Source organism: Antedon mediterranea, chromosome 3 (genome assembly GCF_964355755.1).
Source record: "Antedon mediterranea chromosome 3, ecAntMedi1.1, whole genome shotgun sequence".
Lineage (NCBI taxonomy): Eukaryota > Metazoa > Echinodermata > Crinoidea > Comatulida > Antedonidae > Antedon > Antedon mediterranea.
In genome coordinates, this window is record NC_092672.1 from 32,975,478 (window position 1) to 32,997,924 (window position 22,447).

At 35.1% G+C, this 22,447-nt stretch overlaps 2 protein-coding genes and 1 long non-coding RNA gene across 6 annotated transcripts in view; 1 reads left to right on the forward strand and 2 right to left on the reverse strand.

Annotated features, from left to right (window-relative positions):
- Positions 1-22,447, reverse strand: part of LOC140045272 (uncharacterized) — a 159,069-nt gene that overhangs the window by 61,644 nt on the left and 74,978 nt on the right. The gene's annotated exons all lie outside the window — the stretch shown is intronic.
- On the forward strand, positions 843-10,763 carry LOC140043883 (uncharacterized). Its single transcript, XM_072088363.1, has 8 exons — positions 843-868; positions 2,121-2,271; positions 3,007-3,046; positions 4,139-4,205; positions 4,578-4,666; positions 5,468-5,594; positions 6,512-6,553; positions 8,168-10,763. Exons 3-8 carry the CDS (start codon positions 3,024-3,026, stop codon positions 8,204-8,206), a joined length of 387 nt encoding a protein of 128 aa, XP_071944464.1. The 5' UTR covers positions 843-868; positions 2,121-2,271; positions 3,007-3,023; the 3' UTR covers positions 8,207-10,763.
- LOC140045266 (uncharacterized) overlaps positions 12,408-22,447 on the reverse strand; it is a 28,447-nt gene continuing 18,407 nt past the window's right edge. For all 4 annotated transcript variants that reach the window (XM_072090101.1, XM_072090105.1, XM_072090100.1 and 1 more), the window contains exon 4: positions 12,408-21,137. In XM_072090101.1, the coding sequence (XP_071946202.1) occupies positions 19,741-21,137 (1,397 nt within the window). In that variant the 3' untranslated portion in view covers positions 12,408-19,740. The remainder of the gene's footprint in view (positions 21,138-22,447) is intronic.

Consider the following 22,447-nt stretch of genomic DNA (forward strand, 5'->3'; position numbering starts at 1 on the left):
GTCACATACAGTTTGATAGTGAAGACAGAGCTTAAGCTATTTGTTTATATTTTTGCAATGTTTCAGTATCATTTCTTGTGAAACTTGGTTATCACTAGGCGGCAACACAAGTTATTTGATCAATCACAAGCGATAATTCGATTGATTCATCGCTTCTGATTGGTCTAATTACTTACATTGCGTCTTAATATACACGACTCAATTTTCTCATACCAATGTTTTTGAACTGCGCTCAATCATTACAATTTGTAAGAAATATTACTCTTACAAACACAAATTTCATCACAATCATTATTACATTATGCATTTTACCAATATTTAATAAAGATGGAAAAAGAAGACACAACTATTATGCTCATACAATAATATTTGTGAAGAAATTTGATCTTCTTTTTAATATACAGTACTAGTATAATTTATGAACAACATTATTATCTTTAAGACAATAGGCACTCTGTGATATAGAGAGAAATAGATCATTTTGATTGACATGACTACTGTAAAGGGAGAGTGGGAGAGGGGCCGTCCGTTGCACCCGGCTTAAGGGTCTTTCAATGGACTTTCACACGTACCTGTTCCGGCACGGTTTCGGTCCGGCGAATCGAACGGCAATGTTTCGTTTTCACGACGCTCCACGTGCCGGAACACGTGTGTAGTACAGTTTCTGAAATGTTTTCATTATAATATTAAATAAGATGAAACACCGTACCTAATAAATGATAGTTAATTTTGCCAGTTGGTTTACTTTGTGTTTTATATCGACAGGCTTGGTTTCAAAACAGCTCCATTCCTTCATATCAATCTATGCTTTTCAATGCTTTTGTCTCAAATCCTTCTTATGGTCCGATCAACGGGTGCAAACAACGAGGTAGGGATCAATATTACTATTTTTTAAATCTGAAAGAAGTTGGCAACTACGTACAAAAGCCGCACAGTTGTTATCAATGTCTGTACCTGCGCGTACAAAAGGTGTGCTGTATCCATCAATGTCTGTACACGCGCGTACAAAATATGTACATTTTAATCAGTGTCTGTACACGCGCATACAAAAGCCGTAACATTTATATGAGTCTGTCTACGCGCGCGTATAAAAGCTTACCGTTTCTAACAATGTCTGTACGCACGCGTACTAAAGCTGTATAATTGTCATCAATGTTTGGACGCGCGTGTCAAATTCAATTTTTCGGGGTGTCACTGACCTGGCAATTAATAGACTGAACATCTCTTATTTCCTTAATGAACGACATTTAATATAATATCGATTTTAAAAATGACTGACAGTCAATCAAAATAGCAATTAAAACAAACGAGGTAATTTAGGTTAATTTGAAACGACCAAGTTAATTGGTTTGGTTAATGACTTACATTTTTATTGACAATACGATATTCAATGTCGAGAAGATAATATACATTTGCTAAAAACATACTAGTGTACTTGGTAAATTAATAAATACATAATGCTTTGTATTTCTTTCTATTTTTAGTCTACAGTCTATTTTTAGTCTACAGTCTATTTTTAGTCTACAGTCTATTTTTAGTCTACAGTCTATTTTTAGTCTACAGTCTATTTTTAGTCTACAGTCTATTTTTAGTCTACAGTCTATTTTTAGTCTACAGCTCACTATGTCGGTCGGTTGAGCACGTGACTGCAGCCATGTATATGGCCTTGTTTTTTATTGTATGTATATGTTTTATATGGACAGTTTGTCAGAAATAAAGTTGAATTGAATTGATTAGCTTTGAATCCAAATTGTTACTACAATTGATTTCAGACCTTCGTTCTAAACTGACAGATTACTATTATGGGCATAGGTTAAAAAAAATTATCTACCATGTTCGCGAAAACCAAAAATGTGTATTTGAAAAAATCTCTTTGTATTTCGGCATGCTTTTCGGTTTCTATGGAAAAGTAACATATAATTCTAAACATAATACTATTAATTAATGTTATGAGTTGAATGGGTAGCCGTACAAAAGCCGTACCATTTATATGAGTCTTTCTACGCGCGCGTACTAAAGCTGTATAATTGTCATCAATGTTCATCGAGTTCAAACTCAAAAGTTTGGAACATTCAATCTTTCAACTAATCCACATTGACATTTTTACTTTTTTTTTCTAGAATGGTTGTAAATTACTGACCTTTTTGATCCAGTATTTCTACCTGGTCGGAGCGTCTCACTACACGTTAGAAGGCGTTTATCTTTTATTTACCGTCGCCTATAATGCTTTTAGTGTTTGGAAGAAGTGGATAATAATTGTGATTGGTTGGGGTAAATTGTTTACAATTATTTGTTTTGTTAATTAATGACGGCGTACACGTGCTCATGGGCAATTTGTTGTTTCATCAGTTGTTTTAAGGATTTAATTTAAAGTTTTAAAAAATGCCGCAGATGTCTACTAACTTCGATGACTTGGTTCCAACTTGCGACGCAACATAAGCAAATGCTCTTCCAATAATTGGGTTTGCTCCCGCCTGCGTGAAATCAAACCTGCGATTTTTGCAGCACTGTTGCGTCGTCGGTTCCCACTTGTGATTATGCAAACATCACTTTTCGTCAATACTTCGCAGCGTTGCGTTATAGTGGGAACCATGCTTTACTTAAGACATGTAAACGTTTTTGTGATACTCTGAGCGAGCAGCCGTTTAGGGCCAGGGCCATAGACATAAACGAGTTGAAGATGTTTCTTCTTATTATTTTACGTCGTCTTTTCTTGCCATAACGGCCGCCCATACTAACCTACTACAAGTTACAGAATTGTTCTGTTGTTGGTTTTTGCCTTTTTCAATTGTTTATATTCAATCATTGCTAACTTATTTATTTTTTACAATTGAATAAATCATTTGAATTGAAATATTTCATTTCAAGGTGTGTGGGTCTCCCCCGATGTGGGGGGTTTTCCCTTGGTGTGGGATTTTCCAGTCTGCTATAAAGTGCACATTGATTTTGACAATCTTGTTTTACTAGGAATACCATTCATTATTGCTGTTATTACTATTGTTGCAGCCACTGATGGCTTTGGTATGCCGTCACCATTGCAGAAATAGTAAGTACTTTTCACATGGCATTACTACTACTGGACCGAACTTTTGTTTCGTCAAACACGTTGCTGGCTATCTTTAAGCCTGGTTACCACAGACACGCAATGCTAGTTGACCAATGACAAGTGGCAGTTTAAATACATCGCTTGTGATTGGTCAAATCGCTGACATTGCGCTTGCGTAATTGCGTTGCGTCCCTAAAGCTTGGTTCCCACTAACGCAAGGACGTAAACGCAACGCAAGCGTGTTACCAAATGACAAGCGACAGTTCGAATAATCCATCGTTTGTGATTGGTCAATTCACTTACATTGCGTTACGTCCTTGTGTTGCGTCTCTAGTGGGAACCGAGCATATGGGAACCACTATTTATATATTCTTTTTGTTGCTAAAGCTTGGTTCCCACTAGAACGTAACGCAAGGACGTAAACGCAACGCAAGCGTTTTAACCAATGACAAGCGAAGTTATAGACAGTTAGCAATCACAAGCGAATAAACCATCGCTTGTGATTGGTCAATTCACTTGCGTTGCGTTGCGTCCTTGCGTTGCGTCGTTAGTGGGAACCACGCTTAAAGCCGAGTTTCAGGTTTTCGATATTTTGTAACGAATAGGCCGAATATATATATTATTAGCCATATTACACTACATGCGCGTAGATATAATGTTTTTTTTTTATTGTTATTGATATAAATAACTAAATAATTTTTTAAGGGCCTTTACCTAAGAGCTTTGCTTATTTTGAATTCCTTTTCCATGACTTTTTGATGAAATGTTTGTACATATTCTTATTTTATGGAATAAATTGATTTTGATTGAATGATTGATTGATTTGTCGTTTCTGATCATGCGCAGATTACAATCGAAAATTATCTATAAATTAGAATACACAGACATAATTGTAACTATACACTTTCCCTAAGTCTGTATTTCTTGTCTTTTTTTATGTTAGTTCACCAATCGGCGTTTCGGTTTTTGTCTGAAAATATGAGCTCATGTATTATACGTATGAAACGCCATATGTGCCAAAATATTTATCTTTTTACTAATTTTGGTCTAGATTCCTAGACTAAATTTCAACCAATTTCTTTAATTCCACAGCTGTTGGTTGTCCTATAAGATTGGAACTTGGTGGGGACTGTTCGTACCAGTGGCTTGTTCGATATTTGTAAGTATTGTGTTTCTTTCCAAAACCCTAATCATAATCATGTGTTATTATATTAGAAACGTATTATATTATTGTTCACTGTAAACTCTATTTAAACGACTGTTTTTAAAGAACATTCAGAAAAGCAATTATAAATAATAATAAATAAATATTAGTATTACCAAGCTTGGTTCTTCCCACTAGGACGCAATGCAAGGATGAAGAAAGTGATTTGACCAATCACAAGCGATGGATTATTCGAACAGTGGCTTGTCATTGGTCAACTCTCTAGTGGGAACCACGCTTTACTCTGTGCGTTGCGTCCTATAGTGGCAATCACGCTTTGCCTAAATTTAAGATACTGATTCGAGTACAATATTATTTGCCTTTCAGTTTAGCATTATCTGTGTGGTAGCCGTTGGTGTTCTTCGAAAGAGAGTAGTGCCCTGCGAAAGTGAAGATGACAAACGTAAAAAATTTTGGTAAGTTTATTAAAATGATTTACAATAAAAACCATAAAACAACAGCAACACTAAACTCCGGTAAACGTCACACATTACATACAGTATCATTCAGACTATGAAGCCCACAGAATGGGCTTGGTGACCCGGCGGCCAGATATACAAACCTGTTACGCGTCAGTTTTGTACTAAATCTGGGATGAGTTAAGCTTTGTTCACACTGTACTTGGTAAATTTAACCATGGTGGCTTTACCAAATGCCATCGCAAGATTTTACCATCGTTTGCACTTGGATATTTTCACGCAGTTAAGCGTGGTTCCCACTAGCGACGCAACACAAGGACGTAACGCAACGCAAGTGAATTGACCAATCACAAGTGATGGCTTATTCGCTTGCGATTGCTAACTGTCTATAACTTCGCTTGTCATTGGTTAAAACGCTTGCGTTGCGTTTACGTCCTTGCGTTACGTTCTAGTGGGAACCAAGCTTAAGTTTTACCGTGAGTCGTTCGGATTTTGAACGGTTATTCTGGAACCTAAATTTAATTTTATCACGACTTTTCACCCGACCACCGGATACGTAAGCGCAACGCATGTGGCCAATCACAAGCGATGGTTGTCATTGGTCAATTTTCCTGCGTTGCGTTTATATCCTTGCACTATGTCCTTGTGGGAACCAATCTTAATGGTGCCTTACAAAGACATCTATTGTTTTCAATTTTCCTGCGTTGCGCTTATATCCTTGCACTATGTCCTTGTGGGAACCAATCTTAATGGTGCCTTACAAAGACGTCTATTGTTTTTCATATTTTTAATTTTTAGGAGCAATTATATAGCCTTCGCTGTAGTACTTGTGTTCTATACTATAAATTGGCTGATGGCATTCTTGGAGCTAGACCCGTTTCACACTAAAATACCGTATGTGTTCTATGTCGTGCACGCCCTATTGGTAAGTATTCGCTTCAATTTTTGAAGATATCATAGCTAAGAATTTTTCTCTTTCGACTTGTGAAAATCCTTTATTTTTTTATTATGTACAACGATTTCTTGTTAATTCTGGATGATGATGATTGATGTTTCTCTTTCTTTGCTGTTTAAAATTGTATATTTGTTATCTGAGACGCCTTGAAGCTAGGTGGTTCAACCGTGTGAGGCGCAAAATATTGAATTAAAAAAAACTAATTATTGTTCAATTTTTTATTATTATTTGACTTTGATATTGATAACTTTAGGATAGCATTGATTTGATATTTGTTTTCTATTAATGTTTTATTTATGAGACAAACACCATTATTTCCACTTGTTTTGTGAACGAAATAAAGTTATCTAATCTTATTTTTATTGGAATCTTTTTCTGATAAAACTTCAACATATTTAATACTTCATCTCGAATGTGATTTACATTTATTTGTTTTATTTTAAAATGAATTTAGTAAATTACGGGGTTTTATTATGTAAATAATTAAGAATAGAACTCTTCCTTTTGTGGAACACCTGTATTCAGGGGACACATAACCCCCATTAAGGGGACCTATTAAATTTGGAGGTTCTACTGTATTTTCTATTGTGAATATTTATGGAGAATTTTTGTTTTTATGTTTTATTTTTTTGTTTTATACTTTTACACTTTTTGTCTGTTTAGTCCGTTTAATATTATTATGTATCTTTTAATCGGATTTGCTGACAACCGACATTTCTTTTTACGAAGACAAACAAAGTTTCTTGTATTTTGTATATATTTTTTAAATTTTCTAATCGAAGACGAATACAATATAATCTGATTGTATAATTGTCAGAAATTTTAGAAGAAGTTTACCGTGATTGGAAACAATCAGTCAAATTAGTCTAATTTGTTTAATTTTCTAGGGCGTTATTGTATCACTGTTATATTCTGCCTTTAATTATGAGGTAAGCTATTTGTTACAACTTTATTAATATTAATATTTTAATCATATCAGATAATATAATATTATTAATGTATCAAGTAAATAACTAAAGTTAAAGATTAATTGTCCTCCTGAAAACAATATATATTTTTTAATATGTCATTTTAATGTCATAATAATCGTGAGGTAATCCACTTCAACAACAAAATGTTCTTTCTTACCTGAAAAACTGTAATTTAATGCAAAAATAGTCAAAAAGGCTGCCCAAGCTAATGGATTTTTGGTTGAATTTAATCAATTTTATTTTACATCTTTAAAATGGACCTGAAATGGATTTTCGATTTTTTTCATTTTAGAATGATGTTTTGGGGGCTATTAGGTGTTGCTAGAATGTATATTGTTACAAAATATAAATTGGCCCTTTTGGGGAAAGCCCCATTTGAAAATAAAAAAAAATCGCGGGTGACGTCACTTTGCGAATATATTCCTATCCCTCCAATGGACAATTTGCAGTTTTTTGGCTATAACTCTTGAAATCTATGGAGTATTTTCTAAAAAATGCTTGTGCATTTGCAGAAACGTATTTAGAATTTTTTTAGATAAAATTATTACCGTATAAACGGTTATTCATCGAGTAAATGACGATTTAAAATCTTAAAATCAACGGTTTTTTTCTGGCAATACCGAAGTTGGCCTGGCAACGTTGTCCGGGATACAGCTCCGTGCGCAATGATGCGTATCCATATTTTCCGTTCGTGTATTTTGTATCGTTCGTAATTTATACTGCTAAAATGTGTTAGTTTCTTTAGTTTTTAGTTTAGCAGAATTAAATTAGTAATATGAGATGATAATTTATTTGTCACGAATCAGGCAGTTCGAAAACGAATTTTATTCATATTTTACTTTGGCTTGACAATGAGCGCAGCAAGTTGTTGATATCGCTTTGGTCCTTGGATGCACATGAAACGGAGCCTCGCCGCATGATGTGGGTGGTGGATCGACTCCGCGCACTGGATTGGGTGGGGCCTAGGCCTAGTAAAGGTTTGGGAGGTAGGTCTTCTAAATTCGGGTTTTAGAACAAACGAAGTACATTTTAGGAACCTATATTTCAACAACATTAGATATTGAATAAATTAGTATTAGTGTCAACGCTTCGCGTATCTTTCCAGGCCGTCGATCATTCACTGACTATCGGGCGGCATACACGCTCTTGATATCATTGTGTGTATATGTGACGTCGTGAATATAGAGGCTTCCGACGGCCGTTGAAATAGAATATTGCAATGGCGTGAGTAATTTTCGCTAATTTACCATGGTATCTTAAAATTTCGTTTTTACTCAAAATACTATACATTTTGTTTTTATTTGTATGGGTTTGTGTTAATTTGATACATTTAAATAACATGTGTGAATTTCTTGAAAATCGAAATTCCATTTCAGGTCCATTTTAAGGAGACCCCTTGACTGTAATGGTGATAGGATTAGAGAATACGGGTGTTTTGCGATCATTAAAACATCGAAGTCTTAGATCGAGTGTTAAATGAGCATGCCTAGTACAACATAACGTTAATATGCTTATTTCACGAACATTGATACATTTATCAATGATGTATGTTAATTAAATATTTTCTTACAGATTAGAAATGTTCTCCGAGCAAAGATTTCTCCCGACTAAAATGAATATTGGTATATGATTCGATCGACTGGAAAACGCCATATGTCACCTTCACATTGGATGTTTCTATTTCAACCTTTACCTCAGATTGAAATAATTGTATCATGCAAGTCTAAAAACGTCAATAGGGTTGGTGAAATTCAGTCCAAAATACGCAGAATTTTTTCCAAAATACGTCAAGTTGAGGGCGCTATACTAATCCAAAATACGCGAGTCTTTCCAAAATACGTCGACTTGGGGGCGCTATTCATTTTCCAAAATACGCGAATTGTCCAAAATACGTCAAGTTGAAGGCGCTAGTCATTTTCCAAAATACGCAATTTGTCCAAAATACGTCAATTTGGAACCGCTTGTAATTTTCCAAAATACGTCAACTTAAGAGCGCTATTCATTTTCCAAAATACGCAATTTAAATAACTCCTTTACTTCTTCTAACCAATTAATTATTGCTATTATTTTAATCACAATACCATATGCTTTTTATTATTATATATTATATGAAATAATTATTATGTTAGATTTCAGATTAGGTAACTTATTAGACCATAAGTACTGTACATTAAATTGAAAGCGATGTTGGTCTGTCGAGCTCGGGAAAAATATCGATTTTGTAGATCACCAATATATAACACATACCTATCACTATACTTAAATACTATATACGTACATGCTGGTTTTGTAGCCGGTTTATGCCGCATTTAAACTAGCTACGTCTGGCAATGCAATCGTACATCGTTCAGACATTATTAACGTATATTATAGGCACTGTCTATTGACTGATGTTGGCACATATATTTGTATTGAAAAATAATAATTGGCTACTCTATGACATTTTATTTACAAAAAATTCTGCCTTCTAATACTTTCATTTATAACTAAAATGTACTTGTTTGTTTTATTCCAAGAAACTTTTTTGAATACATTAAACTGTAATTTTACCTTACACTCTCAATATGATACATTTGGAAAGGCTCTCGTATTTTGGAAAAAAAGTTTGCCGCCCTTAAGTTGACGTATTTTGGAAAATTACTAGCGGTCCCAAATTGCAAATTGACGTATTTTGGACAAATCGCGTATTTTGGAAATAAATAGCGCCCTCAATTTGACGTATTTTGGACAATTCATGTATTTGGGATAATTTATAGCACCCTCAACTTGACGTATTTTGGACAATTCAAGTATTTTGGAAAATGAATAGCGCCCTCAAGTCGACGTATTTTGGAAAGACTCGCGTATTTTGGATTAGTATAGCGCCCTCAACTTGACGTATTTTGGAAAAAAATCTGCGTATTTTGGACTGATGTTCACCAACCCGACTCAAAAACGTAAATGTTCTATAAATTATAACAATTAATATACGCCTACACCTATTATAAAAAGACTTTTGGGACTAAACAATAAATGTAGCTACCGATTCAACCGAAAGACAAACTTTTGGAGGCAAGTTATTGATTAGACGTAGAAGTGAATTAAAAATATTATTATAATGAGCAGCCTATATGTAAACAAATTAAAACTAGACCACATGCAATAACACGCAAGCGAACAAACGTGGATAAATCTTTTGTATTGTTGCTGCTATACCCGGGTATAATATGCAAACGGAATTATGCAGTTTATTGTTGTTGTACAAATAATGTGAAATGAAATATATTTAAATGGTCTATTATATTGTGTTTGAACTAAAAGTTTAGTTCCAACTCACGTGTGATGTTCGTTTGTCAATTGTCTATTCATGATGTCTGAGAAATCCGTGACAAATTGTGTATGTACGTATTACTGTTCAATGTATTTACCACAATCGTATATGGTGTTCCCACTAGGACATAAACACAATGACGTAAGCGCGCCGCAAGTAAATTGACGACCACGCGATGGGAATCACCAGAATTGTCGCTTGTGATTAGTCAACTCATTTAGGCCTACGTCAATAATGTCTTTGCATTTTATTTAAGGCCGTGTTTCCAAAGCCGAAATTTAACCGATTAAAACAATACAAATTAATCGATAATTCACCGATAAACTGCCTGTGGAAACGGGGTTTAACCGATTTCAATCGAGAAAAAATAACCGAAAATTCTCAAATCGGATAATTATCAGATAAATGCAAAAATTGTTAAGTTAACCTTTGACCTAAAGAACAAATTGTTGCATTGTGATTGGGCATCATGCCCATTTATTTTTAAATTAATTATCTTATTGGTTAAAAAATGAACCGATAATTTTTTGTTTGGCTGCGGAAACACGGCCCTCGTGGAAACCACGCATTTATGGAATTGTTGTTTGTTATGGATACTGTTTTGTATCGTAAACTTTTACGACTCAGTTGGTAATGTTGCATATTGATGGAACAGAAAGGGAATTTATAAATCCGTCCACATTATTTAATGCTCTGTCTACACTATCAAAAAAGTGCCCAAATATGGTAGTGATATGCTTAAATATGCAGTGATATGACATCATCATGTCCATTATGTTTGATAGTGTAGACAAGGCTTAAGGAAATATATTTCATGTTGCTATGAATTGTCTATAATAAATAATACTATTTGTAAATAAGCACAGTCTTTTATGAATATACTATATTCTTGTATGAGTAAGAAAATAAACACCAAAAACGCTTGTTACAAAATATTCTTTTATTTATCAGTTATCATTTTATCATGTTACAACGGTATTTGTGTGTTGGTGGTATGAATTAGTATGCTATGTTGGGCTAAAGAGTGGTTTCCACTAGAACGCAACGTAACGCAATCAACGCAGCGTAAAGCGTGGTTCCCACTAGCGACGCAACGCAAGGACGTAACGCAACGCAAGTGAATTGACTAATCACAAGCGATGGCTTATTCGCTTGTGATTGCTAAAGCGTGGTTCCCACTAGAACGTAACGCAAGGATGTAAACGCAACGCAAGCGTTTTAACCAATGACAAGCGAAGTTATAGACAGCAATCACAAGCGAATAAGCCATCGCTTGTGATTGGTCAATTCAGTTGCGTTGCGTTACGTCCTTGTGTTGCGTCGCTAGTGGGAACCACGCTTAACTGTCTATAACTTCGCTTGTCATTGGTTAAAACGCTTGCGTTTCGTTTACGTCCTTGCGTTACGTTCTAGTGGGAACCAAGCTTAAAGTGTGGTTCCCACTAGAACGCAACGCAACGTAACGCAGCGACGTATCGATTAGTAGTATCAATACCATATTTCCGTTTTTATCGTTGTTGTTTTCTTTTTTTTTCTTACGTTGCGTAGATTGCGTTACGTTGCGTAGATTGCGTTACGTTGCGTCGCTAGTGAGAACCAAGCTGAAGAAGGAAGGGCATTTGCTAAAGCGTGGTTCCCACTAGCGACGTAACGTAACGCAAACGACGCAACGTACGAAAATGCCCTTCCAATCATTGTCTTTGCCCCCGCCTGCGTGAAATCAAACCTGTGATTTTTACAGCAATGTTGCGTCGTCGGTTAAAGATTAATTCGAAACTTCCAATAGAGGGCTGCGGCAAGAGAAATGTTTCTCTCAAAGAGTGTTTGTTTGGTAGACAGCAGCAGTGCTTTAGCCTAGACTACCGGACTGGATTGTTATGCTTGGTTACCACTAGGACGCAACGCAATGACGTAGAAGCAACGTAAAGCGTGGTTCCCACTAGAATGAAACGTAACGCAGCGACGTATCGACGCAAAGTGCTATATTGCGTAATCACAAGTGGGAACCGATGACGCAATGCGCAACAGTGCTGCAAAAATCGCAGGTTTGATTTCACGCAGGCGGGGGAAAACACAATTATTGTAAGGGAATTTTCTTATGTTGCGTATAGATTGCGTTACGTTGCGCCGCTAGTGAGAACCAAGTTGAGTTGACCAATGACAAGCGACTTTTCGATAATCCATCGCTTGTTAAAGCTTGGTTCCCACTAGAACGTAACGCAAGGACGTAAACGCAATGAAAGCTTTTTAACCAATGACAAGCGAAGTTATAGACAGTTAGCAATCACAAGCGAATAAGCCATCGCTTGTGATTGGTCAATTCACTTGCGTTGCATTACGTCCTTGTGTTGCGTCGCTAGTGGGAACCACGCTTTACGTTGCCTTGCGTTGCGTCCTAGTGGGAACCAAGCTTTATGTGATCACCGTTACAATCCTTCTCATTTACAGTATCCATGGTCAAATGTAGCGACATATGTTGAAATCAGACGAATACAACTTACGTTTACAGTAATGTATGCAAATTTATTCACATAGTTTAATATTCTTAAGGTGGTACAGATAATTGTTTGATTTTAAATCTAACTCTTGGAAGGAAAACCTTAAGCTCTGTCCACACTAACAAACTAGTTGGACAAAACAGTTTGATGAGCCTAAATATGGTAGTGATAATATGATGTCATCGTGTCCATATATGGGCACATCGCAATGTTTTGTCACATAAAGTTTGATAGTGTGTGAACAGAGCTTTAGTAATGAAGAAAACCAACCAGACATTATTATTGCAAATAGAAAAGAATGTTTTAAAATTAAATGATCTGTGATAAATTTGATATGATATAACATTGGACAATACTATTAAAGAAACACATTTACGATAATCAGAAACTGCGTTCACACTGATCAATATGGACGTAGATTAAGCATTAACTGAAACAATTAGTAGCTAAATAATACCTGATTCCCACTATACACAATGTATAGTGAGGCAATACACGCAACGCAAATAATTTGACCACTCACATGCACGGTAACCCCTCCTTCCTACCCTACTACAACGGATTATCCGAACTTTCTGCGTTGCGCGTACGTTTTAGCCTTGCGCGTACGTTCGCGCGCCCTCCTAGTGAGTGTACCAAGCTTGTGCTTAGCTCTGGCATTGATCTTATTGATAACTATTTCCACAGTTTTTATCGAGATGCTTTTGAGATAAATGTCAGGTCCGTAATAAAATAAATATCGAAACTTGAACAGAGTGAAAAAGTAGTTATTGTTGACAGTGTGTTGTTGTTATACTTTAAAAGTTAACACCATTTGGAAGAATAATTTTGATGGATATGCATTTTTATTTCTCGCGCAGACAAACCCTAACAAGTAAAAGATGTAACTTTGTTATACCTCTTATTATGTTCAATGGTGACATTTGATGCCAGATAATTTAGATGAAAATAAATTGTAATTTATGAATCTTTATTCAAACTATTATTTTACATTCATTATTAAGAACCACACAACATGAAATAAACTTATTGTTAGACAATGAAGAGATATAGCAGCTAGACCAGTTATACTGTAATTTTTGTTTTAAAAAACGAAAGCTTAGACTGGTCACTTTATGCAAATATTGGCCAGTTTTGAATAAGAAATAAGGTGTTCGTTAATACTTACCTACAATTAACAAAAATTCAATTCTAATCTTACTAGCTACATATAATGGTTTTGTGCAAACTTTGGACGTTTTACGCCCATGCCAATTGGATCAAATTTCAGCGATTGTCTGGCAACATTTACAGTTCTTCCAATTTTAAATTGTACAATGAAATACACATTATGATACAATAGTTGCCAGAAAATGCAATTTTTCCTTGATAATAATGAAACTACCCCATCAAATGTCAATTGACAAAAAACTTCGATAAAAAAGAAGTGTAAATATCTAATTACGTCATTACGGTTAAAATTTAGGAAAAAATTTATGAAAACGCCAATTATGCATAAATTGAATCATTACATTAAAACTTTAGTAAAATCATGTCTTAAAATTTAAATTTGTTATTTGGATTATACGGTACGTTTACTTTTACGAACCAAAAATATATTGATATATACATTATATGTATTATTGTATTCGTTGCAGCTGGTGTTTATATTAAATTGAACTCGAAATTCATTAAAGCTAAAACGAGTAGAATTAAAAAGAACAATTATCGGGTTAATAGTCGATATAAAAGGCGAATCAGAACGATTTCTAAACAGGGCAAAACAACAATTTTGAGGTTGAATTACCGGCGGTGACGTGACTGGGGCACACTGTATTTTAACGCAAAGATTCTTCTGCCGTTTTTGACATGATGGGGTAATTTCAAATACCGACAGTACTTATCGAAAATATGTATTTAAAATACTGTACATAATTATATACCAATAGAATAATTTAACAACGTAAAACCTGTTTTACAGGAAAAGCGACATATTGATTACACAAAAATTAACATGCTTGCTATACACAATTTCATTGTAAAGCACCAAATAAGGTTTTAAAAACGCCACTAAAAATCTGGAATCACTGCATACGGTCAGGACTCACTACTAAACACTCCAATGACACGGTGTGGAGCGTAGATGTCACGTGTGTGTAGGACGTCGCATCTACGCGCCAAGCGTCGAATACTTGATGACGTAAACAAATTCGTCATGCAACGTTCGAATGACGCGTTTAACACGTGACAAATGAGATTCCTCCTTTGAATTGACCATATCCGGCCGCACTGCCGTGTCTTGGAACCAAGTTTAGCAAAGATACAATTTCGTCTGGGCTTAACTACTATTAGGCCTATACAAACAATTAACCAATTTGGACTACTAGTTTAAACAATATAACAGAGTAATTTTGCATTACTAACATTACTTGATGTGTGTGAACATAGAAAATGACCGTGTACTAGCATTTATATAAGAACGCACATCCCATTATTCACAAGATATCTAAATATTGCATTTTGTAGATTCAGAAACGACCGAATATACTAAAAAGTTAATAGAAAGCGCTGTGGATATTTTCCCGACATAGGCCTACTAACATATTTATCGTCAATCTAGTAAAGCTTTTTGTTGACCAATCACAAGCGATGGATTATCCGAACAGGAGCTTGTGATTTCAATGGCGGAACAATATCCAGAGCGTTTTCAGACAGAACATTTTTCCAAATTTTCCTGGAGAGAATCTCATTCTTCATATACAGTAATTAATTCATGTGATTTATTTGTACACCATGCCCTCAACTGGGTCGGATTGGAATATCATTGGACAGACGATTTTAAAGATTAAAATAGACATGCTTTGTACAACGATGTAGGTATAGTTTTAACGAGACAACCCGGTACTGAATAAACTGTTAATACATTCTGCGCACACTTAGACAATTATGAGCGTGCGCAGAATAACTAACGAGGACTCCTAATAATGTATACTCGGACTAACACAAGAAAGTGGTAACACAATTACATTCAAGTATTCCTTGCGTTGGGATATCTCGAAGGTAGTATGTAGAGGGCAGTAGACACAAATTTAAACCAACAATAGAGGGCAGTAGATAACAATAACTAGATTGCTTTTAACCAAATGATGAGGGGATGGGGGAAGGAACCCAACTCTGTGCACTCTCTACTTATTACCACTTTCTTGGCATCTTGAATATGATAACAACTATAATTAGGCCTACGTACACTATTTAAAAAACTTAAAAAATAAATTCTTGTGCAGTTCCATCCAAAATTTACAATCAAGAAAGTACATATCTTATTATTAGACTACCTTAAAAAAAAGTTGCACATTGGAGTAAATATAACACTGAAAAATAAGTAATTTTGGTTATCATCTCATTGGCATACTTGCGGAATACAAATTACTTCTTTATAGTGCATTTAAGATGTTGAGAACATTACATTTTTTTACCAACAAATAGTTTAACGTCATCACTGACTCTGGCCACTGGGTGGCGCCCTCTAGTTTCAAAGGCATATAAACGCCATTATTATACCACTCTCATTTTTATACAACTATTTGTTTAAAACTTAAAAAAATCTTAGATCTTATTAACCGGTTATTACACACAACTAGTACAAATCTTAACAATTAATGTATTGAATACGATAAAAGATTTGTTTAACATTTAACTTAATATAAACAGAGTGTACGCTCAAAGCGATATACTAGTTGCACACAAAGGCTGTCTAAAAAGAGCCATAAAGTTTAACTTTGTACAAAACACCTTCCCACTACTTTTAATTGCAGTATTACACGATATTATTCAACTTAACGTCACCCAAATGTACAAGACAGGGCTCTTTTAAAATAAAACGCAATTATTACAAACTTATATTATACTCCCCAAACCACCTTTTCCACCCCTTCCTCTGCCCAGCGCCCTCCCCAAAACAAATGAATACAAAAATAACACTATTAATAAATAATTAAAAGAAACACCCGGCCAAAAAAAAAGGACGCTTCATTGCTCATCCATTTTACCATGTCATCGTTTTTTTCTTTGGAATCATTTTGTGTTTCCATTTACAAAATCGGATATCGCCATCTATTTGACTAAAACTATGACCTTCTGACAAGGCACAGCCGAATAATTAAGTTCGTATTCATTTTTCGCAAGCACGCCCCATACGAAGCTACATTCTATATTTTACATTAATTACATATTAGCAACTTTTGAAATCTTATTAAAGTTAGCTAAAATACCGTACACTAATTAATTTTAAAGTTAATCTGGCAAAAGTTATCAAACACTTATTTTTGATAAACTAATATGTGGCCATGAAGCAAGCTTCCACGCGCGCACGCACGCGTGTCTAACGCTTTTGTCTCAAACGTTAATCAAAGCATTTATTAAATCATTTCTTTACATTGTAAAGCTCGATTCCAACTTATGCGCAACGCAAGGACGTAACAACCGCATCGCAAATAATTTGACCAATCACGACGCGATGGAGTATCAGAACTGTCGCTTGTTGTGATTGGTCAACTCATTTGCGTTGTGCGTACGTCGTTGCGTTATGTCAATGTTGAAAACAACCATTCACAACAAATACATTACACTGGTCTGATAATGGCTAATTATACAACAGAAGCAGATAGACCATATCAACATTATCAATCCAATACTCGCAGTATTATACAATAGCTTTAATCAAATAAAGAAATAAAAACAAATAATTTCAATACGGAAAAATATTAATTTCTTTTTTAACCCGCCGCCTTGTTTCAATCTTTACCCACGGGTTCAATAAAATAGCTTTTATATCAATTCAATAAAGTAATAGAAAGAAATATCGTAACAAATTTCATTATGAAAAATATTAATTTCTTATTTATCCCGCCGCCGTGTACATATAAAATAAACCCACCATGATATAAAATCTATAAATTAGCATTCGGAATTACGGTTAAAAGATTTAGAAAAAAAAAACAACTCTTTGATGGCCATTTTGGAACTAAAATTTCTGTTTCAGAGTAGGCCTAAGTACTGCAAAATATATTTTTTTTGTAAAAGGCACTTGTCCAGTCTTTTCGCGTACAATCAACATCATGTTACCACGATCTAATACTCGAAATAACTAAGAATAACTCGGTGAATTGGTATAAAAAAAATACCAACAATCGCGATGTATATTGTGCATTTATTGCACAAAGCATAAACCCTATGCGGCGGACTGTTGGATTTAATTCGGACCATAGATATACTACAGTGGAACTGTACTTGAGAGTCAACTGGGCTGAGCGAAATCAGCCCATTTATTATCTATTATTTTTAGAAAATGTTAACTGTTTTTTGTTTTTATTTGAGAAATAAAAATTATTGATTGATTGATTGATTGAAATGGCCACCGTATATCAGTTAAAACATTATTTTATAAAATTGATAACTCTGATAAAACTATTAAGAAACACAGAGACATAAACATATATTAAAAAAATATTTTTGTTGTATAAAATGAAATCTATGTTTATGGCTTAAGAGATTAATTTCTTGGCAAGTCTTTAACATAAACGAGAGAACGTTCAGTACGCTATACATAGTACGTCGTAGTAGTGGTGTATGGGGAGGCGCGACTCAAAACTGGCGTACGATACAGTATGTTTGACCAATTGGTACAGTTATTTTTTATGGTTCCCCACTCTCCGTAGTGAGACGCTTTTTGAGCGGTAAAGTTGACTCTCTAGCTTTAATTGTATAGCCTCTTTGTGTAGCATGTACTTGACAACCATTTTTCTTAAGTAACTAAAAAAAATGTTCTTTAGACTAGAGAGTACATTATAAATTTGAGAGATTGTTTAAAAAAAGATTTAGCAATTTAAAAAATTTTGCAATTTGAGAGATTTTTAGTATGGAAATATTGGTTAGACATATTCTAGACTGTTCTTTGGTAATTGTGCTTTTTCTAGCAGTTCCTATTGCTGTAGTCGTTAAATATAAATAAATAAGTTATCAATCATTGTTTTTATCATCAGATGGTTGCCGTTCACCAGTAGTTGGTGGTGGTGTTGATTGTTGCTCCCACAAAATGGTTGCTGCTCTCACCAGATGGTTGTTGTTGGTTGTTGCTCTCACCAATGGTTGTTATTGGTTGCTGCTCTCACCAGCTGGTTGTTAATTGTTGTTGCTCTCCCCAGATGGTTGTTATTGGTTGTTGCTCTCACCAGATGGTTGTTATTGGTTGCTGTTCTCACCAGATGGTTGTTATTGGTTGTTGCTCTCACCAGATGGTTGTTATTGGTTGTTGCTGCTCTCACCAGATGGTTGTTATTGGTTGTTGCTCTCACTAGATGGTTGTTATTGGTTGTTGCTCTCACCCGATGGTTGTTATTGGTTGTTGCTCTCACTAGATGGTTGTTATTGGTTGTTGCTCTCACCCGATGGTTGTTATTGGTTGTTGCTCTCACCAGATGGTTGTTGTTGTTGGTTGCTGCTTCCACTAGACGGTTGTTGTTGGTTGCTGTTCTCACCAGATGGTTGTTGCTCTCACCAGATGGTGATTGTTCAGATTAAGATTAAATAAAAGAGTTTTCAAAACGTTGCTTGGCAGACCTCAACAGGTACACAATTCCCAAGGAATAATATATTATTAGTTTTTATAATTTATAATGAAAATATTTTATAAATAAAAAAAGGATGACAATTTTATGTTATTGAAACATTAATTACAAAAGTAAAAATAAAACAACAAAAAACACAACACATTAAATAAACAAGAAAGTTTAGAGTTACAGGTAAAAATGGTAATACCAAATGTTCTCCATAACTATTTTTAGAGAATCTTGTAAAAACAAAATTCTTAATATAATTTAAAAAAAATTCAAGTATCTCTAATGTATTTATAGTGCTAATAGGATACACTACATGGCCCTTCTGTAACCATCCCTAATTTTTTAGTAGAGGCATAAAAACAATATTTTGAACCCTGTAACGCAAGAATTTTGAGAAATTGCATTTCAATTGTTTAGTAAATTATGGTATAGTCATCACTTTCAAATGAATAGAATACAAAACTTAAATTGGTTACTCAAGAGTTTCACCATCATGTCAGGAAAACAAGAAAAAACTCATATTTACTTAACAATTATAGGTTGAATGCTTAAATTTACAAACTTTCGACTCTCTAAAAACTATTTAATGTTAAACATTTGCTAGTATCCACTGTATGATGAAATACATTTTGAATGAAATCCCTTCAAAACTAAAAGGACATATAAAAATAAAATTTCCAATTCCAACTTGTAATGCTAATCACGTTTGACTCTTTAACAAAGACATGGTATTGCTCATTTTTAATGGTGATGAAATAAATTTTTGTTGGGATCTATTCCTAGACTTTCCGTTGTTCCTGGCATCCCATCATGGTGCATCCCTGTCAGCATCTGCATTCCAGTTGAAAAAGGAACTTTCATGTGGTGAGATCTAGTGCCAGGTTCCATCCTAGGCATGACAACATTTGGCTTCAGCATGCCTTTCTCTAGATGATGCAGATGCGACAGAGTCGACGATGCAGACATGTTGATGCCCCGTGACAGTAACTCCTGTTGTCTTGCGGTTAGGTAGTGCTCTTGACGATGAACCAGGGAACTTTGTGGAAGGAGCTCTTCCCGTTGAACACGGTTCATCAACTCCTGCCGTTCTCGGCTAATCATTTCTTGTCTTTCTCTGGTCAGCATTTCCTGGTGTTCGATGTTTAAGATCTCTTGTCTGTGCTGTGACATCAGTAGCTCCTCTTGTCTGTTCTTCATTTGAATAATTTCTTCTCTTTGCTGCAACTCCTCTTGTTTGTCCGATCCTCTAACTTGTGAAGAGGAGTGGTTTGAAAACTTCTTGTGTTCTTGATTGTTAGAAGAATTACTACTTTCAGATACACTCTCTTTACTGGTTCCATTTCCAGTGAACTTCTGCGTCTCAAGACTTGCGGAACTTTGGGGATGTTTAGACTCCATGTGCTTTATAAGGTACAATTCTTGCGCGTAAGCCTTACCGCAGACACCGCATGATAATTTTCTCTCACGTCTGGTATGAGCGTGACAGGATGCGTGGTGTTGCAACGATTGCGCATCATCAAACGCACGATAACAGTCTCTACATTTATAAGGTTTGTCTTTCGTGTGCTTACGGGTGTGTGATTGAAGATTCGCAAGCTGTGTGAAGGCTTTGTCGCAATCTGGGTACGTGCAGCGATACGGACGGTCTCCTGTGTGGATGCGTGTATGTTGCTGAAGGTGGGACAATTGTTTGAATGATTTCTCGCAGAACTCGCATTTATACGGTTTCTCACCGGTATGAATGCGAGTGTGTTGACTCAAGTACGAAGTGCTTGCAAAGGTTTTACCGCAGTCTTGACATTTGTGCGGCTTTCCTTCTTTGTGTGATCGCGTGTGAAGGTTAACATCAGACCGAGTATAAAATATTTGTGGACACAACTTACATTTATATTCTTTTGGAGTGTTTGAATCTGCTCGCACGGGTGAACGGTCTCGTGTGTTTGGGATAGAGACTTCTTTAGCACTATCTGGTGGTGAATTAGGTTCTTTACTCGACTTCATTCCAAATGATGAGCGAGTCACTGCCGCGTCACTTAGGCTGTTTGCTCCTCCACGTAGTGCTGGACATTCCTGCAACTCGTGACTTAGTCGGGACACAGCTGTGCTGAAATATGCTCTGCAGTGGTGACACTGATACACTGAAAGAAAAACATTCGTAAAATATAATAAATCTATTAATAATTTATATTTCATCTTATTTATGCTTACTATTGTCTTAGCACCTTAAATACCTATATCTTTATTGTTTTAATTTTATAATTCTTTGCTGTTGTTTGTCATTCTCTTTAAATATGGTGAAATAAAAATAAATAAATAAATAATACTAAAAAATATATTTAAAAGTCTTAATAGAACACCCTGATGAAAAGGTCAGGGTACAACTTGTCATTTCAGCTGATCATTTTTGGTTCCACAGCATCAATTATAATATAAGAATATTACTATTTGAAAAATATACTATACATTTTTGCATACAGAATTTTTTTGCGATTTATCATTCATTATATCGTTTCCGCATGTTGATAATTTCACAGATGCCATTTTAGAATAAATTTTAGCTTAAGCCTGTATAACATACCCTAAATTAACCCCTTTTTGTATTACAAAGGTGAAATAGACGGCAGGTTTATACTGTAGATATCTTTAATTAATACAGTACCTATAGGCCTACCTACCAGACACGGTCTATGTAGGCTTCATGTCACCCGCATTTATAGCAGTAGTCCTAATGTACTATCTAGTATTAATGTTAATATACTGTATCGATATATTTTTTCCCTCTGCGAAACTGACACAAGAGGCATCGTCAATTACTGCGGTACTTGCCGGGAGTGAGACGATATGTGTGCATGTTTAAGGGTTTTCCCCCTTTCTATCAGAGGCTGTTTGTAAATGTTGATTTGAGTTGAAATTGTCATGGTACGGTTCTCAATCGCGGACTTTGCGAAATTTAAACTGCCGAGAAAAAAACGGCACAGTATTAAGTCAGCAAGCTTCTGAATGTCGTTTATTTAAAAAAAGACTTATGTACAGACAGAGGCCCAGAAAGTGTAATACTTCTTTTAAAAATACTGAAGAAACACATCTCGCCTTTCCCGAGGGAACATGAATTTATAAAAAAAAAAAAACACATTACACACAGACAGACTGACCTTCCACCAGACCAACAAAAAAAAATGGAAGTACAGTAATAATCTATAACATTGATCATAATATAATGTTTACTATTTAGAATATGAAACGCTGCTAGCAAATTATACTACAAACAAGGCAAGAATTTGTATACAATAATTAGTCTAGCTGAGCACAGAACATCATATCATTATATGCAAAGTACTAACTACTGTACCATGCTTCGTGGCTAGACACAATCAACATTAATACGAATAAAAATTACGATAATGAGCATGTTATAAAAACACCCGTACCTGGCAATACAGGTAAAGAG